The following is a 13,312-nucleotide window of genomic DNA, read 5'->3' as shown; positions in this document are numbered from 1 at the left end:
TGAGTTAATGCAATAGAACTGAAGTTTATACCTTACTAAATGTCTGCATTTCATTTAGGGCAATGCAAATACAACTGATTGCAAACTTTTCCAGAAGACCATGAAGCTCTGCCGTTTTTTTGCCAACACATTGGTGCATTATGTCAAGGTAATACAAGCTGTTATCAAGTACTGATTTTTCAAATTATTTTGGGAAAAGGAGGATGATCAGGAACAATTTGTAACCCTGAAAATTAATAACATGAGATTTCTAAATTAAAAAATTAAAATGTTGGACATGTTGAATGATTATGTTAGTGTTTATAATAGGGAAACAGGATAACGTGAATTTCTAAGGAAATTAATATTGAATTGGGGGTTTGGATTCATTAAAATTAATGTAAGGCAAGTGACTATAATGAAGAAAATTGTGATACTGAAGAATGATAAATCTCAAGGGCCAGATGGCTTCCATTCAAAGATTTTAGTAGAAATATATATGAACATTTGTAGATTCCTGAATGATAATCTTGCAAATAATTTCTCTATTTGGCAGTATTCCTTTATATTCCAAACTTGTACATGTCACTCTGCTACTTTGGGAAGTTGAGGAGAACTATAGAATTGTAGACTGGTTAACTTACTATCTATTGTTGAGTAATTATTAGAGTCTATAATTAGGAATCGAGCAGCTGAACACCTTGATAATTTTCACCCAGTCAGAGAGACAACTAGCATATATTTGTAATGGTAGGTCATTCCTGACAAAGCTAATTCGATTTTTTTTTGAATAGTTCATAAAAGTATTGGGCAGGAGATTGTCTGTGTATATTCATTGTATGCACTTGCAGATACAGCTGAAAGTACATAATAAACCCAACAAGGAGCACATTTCTGGAGTTAATTTTAGGAGCAAACCTGGATAACTTCATAATGTAGAATGAGTCAAGGATAAAGATATAACATCAGTAAAAATTTCAAATCGGAGGAAGTCAAACATTCTATGATTCATTCTATGATTCAAACTGGACAAAGCTGAACATTGATTTGGCAAAAGTGGACTGAAAGAGCTACTTAGGAAAATAAGTGGGAGGTCTTCAAAGTAGAATTTGATGGAGAGTGTGGACAGTCCTTACAAAAAGAATGGTACTGCCAAATCTAGAGCCCACTGTTATCCAGAAGCATGCAGGTTGTGGTAAATCAGAAAAATAGAGCTATGACAATCCAAACAAAGTGAATGACTTAGGAAGCATAGAGTATGGAAAGTACAGGGGTGAAGGAAAACAAAAAGGGTACGAAAGAATATTCATCAGTAAAATTAAGGAAAATCTGAAGATCTTTTATCAGTACATTAGAGCAAGAGGATGAATGAAGAAAAAGCTGAACCCATTAGAAAGTTATATGGTAACTTGTGTGTGGGTACAGAAGATGTGGCCAGGGTTCATCGTCATCCAATAATTGACCACCACTCTCTTCACTATCAATGATACAGACTATATGCTGGAAAGTGGAATTAGTGGGCAACTAATTTATTCAGCCAGCACGATATGATGGCTGAATGCCTTTTCTTTTTGGGCTACAATTTTTTTTGTGGTTTTATATAGGGTATCAAGTTTCACATTGAAGAATGTTAACAATGTTGCAACTCATGGGATTGAAACTAGATTATTAATCCTGTTTAGGAAATGATCTGCATTGCAGGAGATGGGCTAGGAAGTTTGGATAGATACTCAAATTGTTGAAATTTGTACCTTCCCACAAACATTTGTGATGAACTTCAATTATTCACTTCATTCACTGAAGATTTTTGTAATTGAATAGAAAAGCACTTATCCAGGTATGATTATGAAGCAAGTCATTATAAACAGTGTAGATGAAAACATAATTTAGAATAGGTGAGTGAGCAAAATTATACCAAATGAATTTCCATATTAGTAAATTTGACCTGCAAATTGCATACAATTGCTAAAAAGTGAAAAGATAGAAACAGTAGAGATCCAAGAAACTTGTCTCCACATACGTAGATTATTAACATGTCATGGATAAGTACAGAAAATAACCAAAAAAGCTAATTATACTTATTTGAAGGACTGAAGTAAAGTGATATAATGATACAGTACGGATGTTGGCTAATTATCCTCTCGTGCTTTGGTAGATCTTTGAAAGAAGTATTCAATTACCTATACTACACCCTGCACACGTTAAATAAATTAAGTAGTTGTTGTGGTTGTTGGGATTTACAGATCAACTTCCCAACTTGGCGAGCATACCTATAACCACAACAACTGACATCCAAGCTACAAGTTTTTACACACATCTTGAACACCTACAGGTGAGAAACGCTAAGACAGGCAAGGAAATGGGAATCCTGTGCCAACTGCCTAAGCGCTACCTACGAATAACTCTGATCCCTACATGAATGCTGAAGGAATCCGATACCACTACCCTGTGTCAGATACAGACCAATCAATAACCCACAAGCCAGGGACACAGTCAGATGAAACAGTCTCAGGATGATCCAGATTATGATTACGGACACACACAACAGACTAGTCAGGTGCAGACAAGAAATTGCATGCCAGAAATCATTAATTTCAAAAACAGCAAATCAGAAGTGAATCGTGAAAATTGAACAGGCATAAGACAGAACAGAACCACATATAGGAAGAGAACAAGACAAAATGACTAAGCTAACCAACAGCAGAGAAGACAACATGACAGACACCTGGGTTAGAAACCTCTCCAACAGGCAACTTACAGTCACAGAAAAAGCCTTACTAGTTGAGGGACTCAACTATAACCGTAGGGATGCAAAAACTAAAGACTTTCCAGCTGCAATAGAATGTACCCTCAAAACTAATGGACAAAAAATGCAAATCCGCTTCCCAACTCGACAAACATACCCACAACCACGACAACTGACACCTGAGCTACAAATCTTTACACAAACCTTGAAATTAAAGTAGTATATTCAAACAGTAAAACATCACAAGATGCAAGCAAGGGAGTTATTGATCTCATAGATCTGAAACAGCTCAAACGTTACATTCCTATATGAAACTCTTAAATAATTATTTATAAACTGTCCCAATGACAGCCGTTGAAAGTGTTGTACTTGATGTAACCAAATAAAATGTACCAAACACAGTAAGTAGAAATGTTGGAGAGAGGATTACATTTCATGCTACTTCAAATCCAACCTGCCTGTCATTTATGAAAGAAATAATCAAGAGGAGAAATTATGCTACAGTTAAGTGGAATACATTGGTCTTGGAAATTGTGCAGTACAATCTTACCAGATTGTTGCCTAGATTCTAAGCTTTAAATTAAGGGAAGCTTTAACAAACCAGAGTTGCATTCCTGGAATTTAGAAGGTTTAAGTAGTGACAGGGGAACGGGTAATGTAGAGGGGGAGAAACTGTTCTGTCTAGTTGGAAAATCTAGGCCTAGGTGGCATTGTCCTAAAAATCAGGAATGAAGTTTGGAAACTCTAAACTAAACATTGACAATTATTGTAAAAGTCAGTTGTTCATTTTAAACATAAAACTGGCAGTTTTTTTTTGGAAAGCAGCATTGTTGAAGGATATGGGGAGAAAGTGGGTAGTTTCAGTTAGATCACAGATCAGCCATGACCTCATTGTACAGTGAAACAGACTTGGGTTAAAGTGCTTTATGATCTTATGCATGTATTACATGAGCGAATGCTACACATTTTTAAAGTTACCATTTCATAAAAGGCTTAATGCAGCAGAGAGCTTTCTTTTATTTAGAGACGTAATGTTAAGTTTAATTCTTGCAATCATTTTAGACATATATTTCTATTTTTACATTGATTATTTGAAAGAAAGAAACTGGATTTTATAACTTGGCATGGATCATTCAGTCCTGCTTAAAATTACACAAAATACAATATACTTGCTACTTAAATAATTAGAGGCAAAGTATCATTCTGTTGCATCACTGGTCCAGCATTACATAGCAAGAATGTATATGTTAATTAGTATCACAGTAAAGAAGTGGTAGATCCCAAATTTTGGATAAATTATCCTTAAATGCATCAATAACTATCAAAGGAAACTCTAAATTTTGAAAATATCTTTGCCAATAACTATTATTTACATCAGAAATAAAAATGCCATGAGTTTTAATAATCTGTGTTTGAATGAATTAAATGCATTTGAAGTTTCAGATGATGATTTCTATTGGACTAGGATTAACTGGTATTTTCATTTATAATTTGATTATAGCATCAACCTAAGTTTGATTTCTGTTTCTGACTCTCGATTTTAGGAATTTATTGATTTCCTTTCAAGTTCTTGTCATCGACTGCACCATTTTTACCTTCAGATGTACAGGTAAGGCTACATATCAGTAAACATCAGCAGTTCTGTATTTGATCACTGATCTATGGAGTAAATTTAGAATATGGATGAGGTATAGTCCGACTGAATGTCACAGGCTTAAAATCTGGTGGGTAATGTTTCGTTTGGATGGGTTGTTTTATTCCCTCAGTTTTCCCCTTTTTCCTGATGTTGCTGACCCATGCTAGAATATAATCTTCGAGGAGATATTGAGGACTGCAGATGCTGGAGATCAGAGCTGAAAATGTGTTGCTGGAAAAGCGCAGCAGGTCAGGCAGCATCCAAGGAGCAGGAGAATCGACGTTTTGGGCATGAGCCCTTCTTCCTAAAGAAGCACTCATGCCCAAAACGTCGATTCTCCTGCTCCTTGGATGCTGCCTGACCTGCTGCGCTTTTCCAGCAACACATTTTCAGCCATGCTAGGATATGTCTCTTCATTATTTGTTCACAAGGTGTGAATGTTACTGAAGAAGGTTAGGCAGCATTAATGAAGAGGAACAGAATTGATGGCCCTGATCTTACAGTTTCTGTCTGGTTAAACAGTCACTTACAGATAGCTATTGCATCTCTCAGAAGTTCTGGTGATTGCTCAAGCTGTTTAGACTAATGATGGGCAATTGCCCTACTTTCAGAACCCTCTGAAAAAAATCTCTAGCTTTGAGCTGGAGTTGGAGACTTCACAGGGTTGAACTCAGTTGCCTGAGTGGTTACCCAGGAAAAATTGGAGGATTAAAACTGACTCTGCTCTGATTTCTGGATAATTCTAACATGATTCACCTCATCTGTCCACTGGACTCCTGAATCATTTCCACTAACCCTCCAATCACACCCATCTCCCACTTTCCCCACTCCAAACCCTCCACCCCCTCTGTTCCTATATCCAAGTATTCCTGTGCTATCCTCTCATCTTCCTGCCACCTGCGCCTAATCAATCTGCAATCTTATTCTCTTAACCATGTGCTATCACACTCCTGTGGCTTAGGTTGCACGCTTATCTTCTCCCAGTAACTTTTCAAAGAGCCTTTGGGACCTTTAACATTTGATTATTTACTGGAATGTGACAGTGAAAAAAAGAGTCTATCTTCTTAAAAGATGGTATGGTTAGCTATCTAATTGGAAGTCTGGCCTGGAAAATCATGGGTGGCTATATTAGTAAATTTTTGTTTAATATGTATTGGAAATGGAGATTCCAACTCAGATTGGCCTGTATTTTCCAATATTTCAGGTTGATGAGCTTTAATCAGTTTTTTTGAAATAATTTTCATGGGTATAAGAGTAATGAAAATGGGTAAATGTGATTCTGAAATATGATCACTTTTGCATTTAGTGGAAAATTCTAATTTATCATTATAATTCTTTTGTGCAGTAAATTACCTCCAAGTTTGTATGCACCGGTTTTGTCTGATGAACTATATGATCAAATTACTTCTATTGTCCCAGTTGCTTTGGATACTCTTTTGTCTCAGCTGCTATCATTCAGGCCCTTTGTGGAGAGAGTTTTACAAATCAACCGAGGTGAGTTCATGGTAAAATAACATTGATTTCATCTCTTTAAAATAGCTTTGTCCTTGAGGTTAAATCCTTTTCCAGTTGGAACAGAACACAATTCCAGTCAAAATTGCTTTAGAGTTAGAGTCTCTACGACTCTAATGAATATCAAGGGCTTACATAGTTACTTGGTCTGAGATGATGAAATGTTAGAGAAGTAACAGTGACATTAGTGTAATAAATTTGGAATAACATCTTAAATATGCTTGTAATATACAGCAAAGAAAATTCTCTGTCATAATTGCATTTACAAACTGCTGGTGGCACTTGATGACATTTCCTGCTTGATACATTTTCCTTTGCTTCAAAAAAAGTCATTGTAAAGTACTAAGTATAGCCTTATTTGTGTATAGTGTTACTTGCAGCAGTTGAGCTTGAATCTAGTCCATTGTTCCAATAGCTAAGTAGGTTAGTTTTAAAGGATTTTAACAAATTAAGGGAGAAGAATTAATTTGTGTGATACCGCATCACAGGATGCTCGATCGACATCTGAGAATTCCTAGAACAGGCAGTTCAGCAGGCTTGCATCTGTGTAGCCAATTTGGCTTTCATCATTGATATCAGAATACTACTCAATTAATAGCCCATTTTAAAAAAAGTGTCACATGATGTGAACCAGTTTCTTCCCACAACTATGTGAAAGGTAGCATGGTAGTGAGCACCTCGATATTCTAATTCATCAATACTCATTTCTTTAGCTGCAGTCTGAGTTAGAAATTAAAGAGGAAAAACTAGCTCATTTTCTTCAGAAATTTTGTTCTTTTCAAACTATTTTGTGGATTGGGATGCTGCAAAGAGAGAGAATGAATATTCTGTTCCTGTGTTCTGATTCTATTTTGCTTAAAGCCATCTTAGTAAAGATACTAGTCTCTCTGGATTGCTCGCTGAGCTGGAAGATTCATTTTCAGGTGTTTTGTCACCATACTAGGTAACCTCTTCAATGAGCCTCCAGACGAAGGCATTTAATAGTGGTTATCAATTAAAACAGAACAATTATTTTAATTAATCAATTGTACTTGTCAATTTGAATTTTGGTGCAACAGATTTTTAATATCTCTTTTAATTAGTAATGAAATGTTTGATTCAGCCAACTGTGGCCTTTGTGATGGAATTTTGCTCAATATCTCTCTCATTCATTTTAAGATTTCAGTTTGGAGCTGGCCCTTCCACAATGTTTGCTGCTGATTAATATAATAGGCAAACTTTCCTCGCAGTCCTGTGAGATTCAAAGTCTTTGGTGTTCTGGCAGCCAGTTTTCAGAGGAAAAGCTAAGGTAAGGGCCACCACTGCATGGATATTTTCAAACACAACCATGCTTAGTTGTTTGGTTCCAGTAGAAAGTACTGGATGATAACTGAATAAACCTCTAATGGCAACCTGTTGTACAAGACTTTATGCTGTAAGTCTAACATAATCCTCTCTCACTCCACATATTTTCATTCATGAATTAAGTGTCAGTAGCCTACTAGATCATTATGCAGTATGGTGTGGAACTGAGCAATATATGAATTGCTAATTATTGCATCTGCTAATCTCTTTCCCTCCCCAACCTCCTGGATAATTAAAAAATGGTATGGCACTTGAACATATTCATTTTATTTGCGAAAAATAGGGCTTGTTTATGAATGTTATGTGACTTCTAGTAAGCATGAGTGAGCTTTTTTATGAGCTCAACTGATTATTTAAGTTTGTTGTTCATATATTCCAAAGTCAGAATTGTACAGCAAGTGCCTCCCAGTCATGGAATCATGTCAAAGAGAAGATGTTTTGAGTTTTTCAAATGGAGGCTGGTTGAGAATGGTCTGTACTCTTCCTGTTGTGAACAGCTGAAGGAAACATGTTGTTGATTAGGCAGTGCAGTGCAGATTTGTTGGGACATACAGCTTGACTAGTGAGTATCACACCAGCATGAAAATTGTGTTTGACATTGCTCAGTTGTGTTGGTGGCAGAAAGCTTTCATTTGGGATTACAGTAGGATCCTGTGAGGCGAATATACTAATGCTAGCACCAATGCTGCTTCTTGTATGCATAAGCCAGCTCACTATGCTATTTAAACTGTTGCTATTGATGAGCATTGCTTCCATTATCCTCTTGAAGTGTAGGAAACTATAGGGTCTGCTTGTTCTAATATGGTAGAGAAAACCGCTTCCAAGTCAAACTTGAAAAGTTTGCTGTAGTTAACAAGATGTAATTTTTCACATGGTGGCAACTAGTTACAGGTCACATTGAAATTATAGAAAGAGACTTTAGGTAGAACCAGATATTCAGTCTCACTGCCTTGAGATCCTACGCTGTACGTCCCACTACAACTGCTACAAGTCCACATGACATTATCATAGTGAGTGGCATTTGTGGCACTCCAATGTATTAACCCATTTCCACCCATATTGGGCAGCTCCTATTTTCTTGATCTCATGCCTAGACTCACAAGGTATTGTGCTGGAAATTTCCAATTCCCTTTCTGTATTTGATTTTGTACGACTTATTATCTGTAATAGAATAGCAAGCATTGCTGTTCAGTTTATCTCCTTGACTTGGCTTTTCTCATTCACTCCCAGGATGTGGGTATTAGTAGCAAAACCAGTATTTTATTCCAACCCTAGTTGCCCTTGAGAAAGTGTACTGCCTTCTTGAACTCCTGCAATCAGTTTGGCGTAGGTACACCTACAATGCCATTAGGGAAGGAGTTGCAGTATACTGACCTAAGGAAACTGAAGGAACTGTAATGCATTTCAAGATTAGATTATATTCCCTACAGTGTGGAAACAGGCCCTTCGGCCCAACCAGTTTACACCCACCCTCCGAAGAGTAACCCACCCAGACCCACTTCCTGCTGACTAATGCACCAATCGCTATGGGGCAAATTAGTATGGCCAATTCACCTGACCTGCACATCTTTGAACCTGTGGGAAGAAACCCGATCACCCAGAGGAAACCCACACAGACATTGGGAGAATGTGCAAACTCCACACAGATAGTCGCCCGAGGCTGGAATCAAACCTGGGACCCTGCTGCTGTGAGATTGCAGTGCTAACCACTGAGCCACCGTGCCACCCCTGGATGGTGAGCAACTTGGAAGTGGTGGTGTTCCCACATATCTACTGATCTTGGCCTTCTGTATGATCATGGACATGAGTTTGGAGGGTGCTGTCAAAGGAGCTGGATGTCTTGCACACTGCTTCACCTGAGTATTGGTGGTGGAGAGAATGAATGTGGCACCACATCTGTAACCAGTCAAGCAGACTACTTGTCTTGGATAGTGTGAAGCTTCTTGAGTTTCTGGAGCTGCAGTCAACCAGGCAAGTGGTGAGCATTCCATCACACTCCTGATTTGTACCTTGTAGATGGTGAACAGGTTTGAGGAGTTGGGAGAAAATGGCCTAGTGGTATTAACCTAGATTATTAATCCACTGATCCAGGTAATGTTCTGGGGATCCAATTTCAAATTTCATCATGGCAAATGGAATTTGAATTTTTTTTTTAATCTGGAATTAGGAGTCTAATGATGACCATATTGATTGTAGGAAAAATCTACCTGGTTCATTAGTGTCCTTTTAGGGTATGAAACTGCCATCTTTACTTGGCCTACATGTAACTCCAGACCCTTGGCAATGTGGTTGACTCTTAACTGCCTTCTAGGTAATTAGGGATGGGTAATAGAGATGCTCATGTGGTTGGTGATGTCCTCCTCCTATAAATGAATTTTTAAGAAGCTGAATTATTCACTGTGAAACTTCCAGCCTCTGACCTGCTGTTGCAGCCACAGTACTTAGAGGATTGGTCCAGTTCACCTTCTGGTTACCCCCAGGATGTTGATGGCAGAGGAATTCAGTGTCAAGGGAGCGACAGTTAGATTCTCTCTTGTTGGAGATGGTTATACCTGGCATTTGTGTGGTGTGTATATTAGTTGCCAACTATCAACCCTAGCCTGGAATTTGCCAGGTCATATTGCATTTGGTTAAAAATCATACAACACCAGCTTATAGTCCAAATAAACCTGTTGTAGTATAACTTGGTGCTATGTGATTTTTAACTTTTTAACACCCCAGTCCAACACCGCACCTCCACTTCAGTATTGCATTTGGGCATGGACTGCTTCAATATGTCACAAAGGGTGCAATAGCGCAATTATCTGTAAAGGTTGAGCAGCTGAAGATGATTTGCCTGGAATACTCTCTGAGGAACTCCTGAGCTGAGAGGACTGACTCCAGCCTCAAATATCTTTGTGCCAGGTATGACTCTAACCAGTGGAGAGTTTTCCCTAGATTTCCAATGACTACGGTTTTGATATGGCTCCTTGATACCACAGGAGAAAGTGAAGACTGCAGATGCTGGAGATCAGAGCTGAAAATGTGTTGCTGGAAAAGCGCAGCAGGTCAGGCAGCATCCAAGGAGCGGGAGAATCAGGAATTCCTGAAGAAGGGTTCATGCCTGAAACGTTGATTCTCCTGCTCCTTGGATCCTGCCTGACCTGCTGCGCTTTTCCAGCAACACATTTTCATCCTTGATACCACACTCAGTCAAATGTGGCTTTGATGTTAAGTGCAGTCAATATCACCTCATCTCTGGAATTCAACTCACTTGACTATGTTTGGACCAAGGCTGGAATGAAGTCAGGGGCTGAGTGGCAGGACTGAGCCTCAGTGAGCAGTTCAGTATGTACTTATTGGAATTTAGAAGACTGAGAGGCAATCGTATTGAAACAGGAGATTATTTGGGGACTTTAAAGTGTAATGGCAGAAAGGTTGTTTCCCCTTGTGGGAGAATTTAAGGTTAAGGGACATAATCTCAGAATAAGGGTGTGCAAATTTAAAATAGATTAGATTAGATTAGATTACAGTGTGGAAACAGGCCCTTCGGCCCAACAAGTCCACACCGACCGCCGAAGTGCAACCCACCCAGACCCATTCCCTTATATTTACCCCTTCACCTAACACTACGGGCAATTTAGCATGGCCAATTCACCTAACCTTCACATTTTTGGACTGTGGGAGGAAACCGGAGCACCCGGAGGAAACCCACACAGACATGGGGAGAATGTGCAAACTCCACACAGACAGTCGCCTGAGGCAGGAAATGAACCCAGTCTGTGGCGCTGTGAGGCAGCATTTCTTTGTGGACGGTATGAATCTGTGGAATTCTGTACCGCAGAGGACTGTCAAGGCTGACATGATTTGTACTGGGAATAACAAAGGATGACAGATGTTTTTCAGCAAGAAACAGACATTTGCACCTACTTTTTATCTTTTTATTTGTCCTTAGGTTACCTTTGGTCCATGTACTGTTTCATAACTTCCACCGATGCTATGCAGAGCTTTCTTTGCCAGTGCAGTTGCCAGGAGTAATGAGTAACGGACAGGCTCTAAAAAATATCAGCCTTTATGAATATGTATGCACTCATCTGTGCTCCTTTATCACGTCTCTTCCAGCTTCTCTTTTTCCAGATTTGGTAAGTGTGAACTTTGACTTAAAGTAAGTATTCCATTCTTTGAGCTATTTTGAAGAAGATTTTCTTTCCTTGTATTCTCCTTTTGCGAAAAAAAGTACTAAGAATTATTCACAAGATCCATTACAAAATGAAGATGAGAGTGTATTTCTACTCGCTGCTGCTATATATGGTAGTGTAGTACCATCATTTACAAAAGCATACCAGAAATCATTAGCATGGTGGTTAATATGAACTTCAGTATTCATTTATGTCTTCGGTCCTGATGGTAAGATCAGGATCAAAAATATAGAAGTCTTTGGTTGAGTTATTGGAGTTTCCATGTAGCCAGCAGTGATGTTTATCAGCATTGAAAATTCCTGCAGTAATTCTGATTTATAGGTGCTAACATCAACTTCGCATCCATTAAGGAAAGGTGTTGTGTAAGCGAAGTAAAAATGCTGATAATGCCAGCTGGGTGAGGGGGCTGTGATGCCACCTGAGTGAGAGTGTAGCCTGCCAGGTAAGTAGATAAGTGCTCCAAGTTGAGTGGGGTGGGAGGGATGTTGGATGGAAGTTGACTGATGAGTTGACCTAATTGGGGTGGGTTATCTTGGGGATTGTTGTGGAGAATTTATTGGATGGTGTTGGTCCTTGGGGAGTCTGAAGGGTTTTTGGTTTGGACTTAAGATTTTTTGGTTCTAAATGAGGCTTGGTGGGGTGTGGGAGAGTGACAGACAAGTTAGGGGGTGGAGCAAGGGAATAGGGATTTGTGGGGTGCTGGTTAGTGGTGAGTCAGGGACTAGGCCACTTCAATAGCGCGGAGTCCAAGCAGTTTTTAGTTCCTCTAACTTTTCCTGCATAACATTTGAGCTAAATCAGTTAGAATCCTCTGGTGTCCCTGATTCTGGGTGAGAGCTGGGAACATTTTTGAAGGCTTCCAGGTGGTAGGTACCTTCTCATGAGAGGCTTTAGCATCAAGGATAATACCCAAAGGGTCAGCTGCATCAGGACTTCTGAATGGTCTCAAAATGCACGGTTGTCCATGCTCTTGCAACAATTATCTTGCAATCAGAACATCTGGACCCAGGTGTTTTTTGCTACAATCTCTTACAATCTTTTACCTGGTGATTTTTCAGATAGTCTTGAATCCTACTGGTTTTGTATTCCTTTGTTTAAAATATTTTTCTTCTTGCTCTTCACGTCTGCAAAATTTGAGATCGTAAATTTACAGTTGTACAGCAGCGTACAAATAACTGCATGTTCATGCTGTTACAAACCAATTTAACCTGATTTTGAAGTATTGAGAATTGTTATTATTATAGAAAATATCTTTGCAGTTAAATATTTTAGTATACCATAATTAGTAGCTTCAATTTAAATTTATATCATTTTTATTTCAAATCTGTGCTGTTTATGACAGGAGTATGCTTTATTGGATGCTGTACTCAATCCTCATATGTTAACTGCATTACTGGCTGCAGATGCATGGTGTTTTCTTGCACGGTAGGTATTGAGCAAAATTAAATATAATGTGTGATCTGCATGTCTTTTAGCCTATACCTTTTTGATAGTGGCAAATAAATATTTTAACAATGCTGACATGGGTTTAAATTCAATGAGTTAATGTACATTGTGAATAGTGTTATGCAACTATTTTGGGGATGTAAATTCATTCATTGAAAGCTGAATGATTAGGCTTATTTTTTGATAGTCATATCCTATAATGAAGTATCTTATATTATGTTTTCATTTGCAGTTATGGAAGTGCTGAACTTTGTGCCCATCATATGTGTCTCATAGCCCAGTTGGTAAGCAAAATCATGTTTAAATGTAGCCATGTCTGTCATTACAATTTTTTGGGAGACAACGAAAACTGAAGGTGCCAAACCATCCAAATGAAGATTTGATTTATTTAAAAATTGCCTTGCCTCGTTTCTAGGCTTTTGAAAATAATTGCTCCTTATTAGTCAACAACTCCATAATTGTTATAGCATG

General features: G+C 38.4%; 1 protein-coding gene across 13 annotated transcripts in view; it reads left to right on the top strand.

Moving 5' to 3' along the window:
- The window catches only part of firrm (fignl1 interacting regulator of recombination and mitosis), a 54,835-nt gene that overhangs the window by 19,341 nt on the left and 22,182 nt on the right, over positions 1-13,312 (top strand). For all 13 annotated transcript variants that reach the window (XM_072573997.1, XM_072573996.1, XM_072573995.1 and 10 more), the window contains 7 exons: positions 59-148; positions 4,270-4,334; positions 5,707-5,855; positions 7,032-7,161; positions 11,152-11,338; positions 12,738-12,820; positions 13,074-13,125. In XM_072573997.1, coding sequence (XP_072430098.1) covers positions 59-148; positions 4,270-4,334; positions 5,707-5,855; positions 7,032-7,161; positions 11,152-11,338; positions 12,738-12,820; positions 13,074-13,125 — 756 coding nt within the window. The remainder of the gene's footprint in view (positions 1-58; positions 149-4,269; positions 4,335-5,706; positions 5,856-7,031; positions 7,162-11,151; positions 11,339-12,737; positions 12,821-13,073; positions 13,126-13,312) is intronic.

Source organism: Chiloscyllium punctatum, chromosome 7 (genome assembly GCF_047496795.1).
Source record: "Chiloscyllium punctatum isolate Juve2018m chromosome 7, sChiPun1.3, whole genome shotgun sequence".
NCBI lineage: Eukaryota > Metazoa > Chordata > Chondrichthyes > Orectolobiformes > Hemiscylliidae > Chiloscyllium > Chiloscyllium punctatum.
The sequence above is the reverse complement of the archived record's forward strand: the minus strand, read 5'-3'. Positions and strand labels throughout refer to the sequence as shown.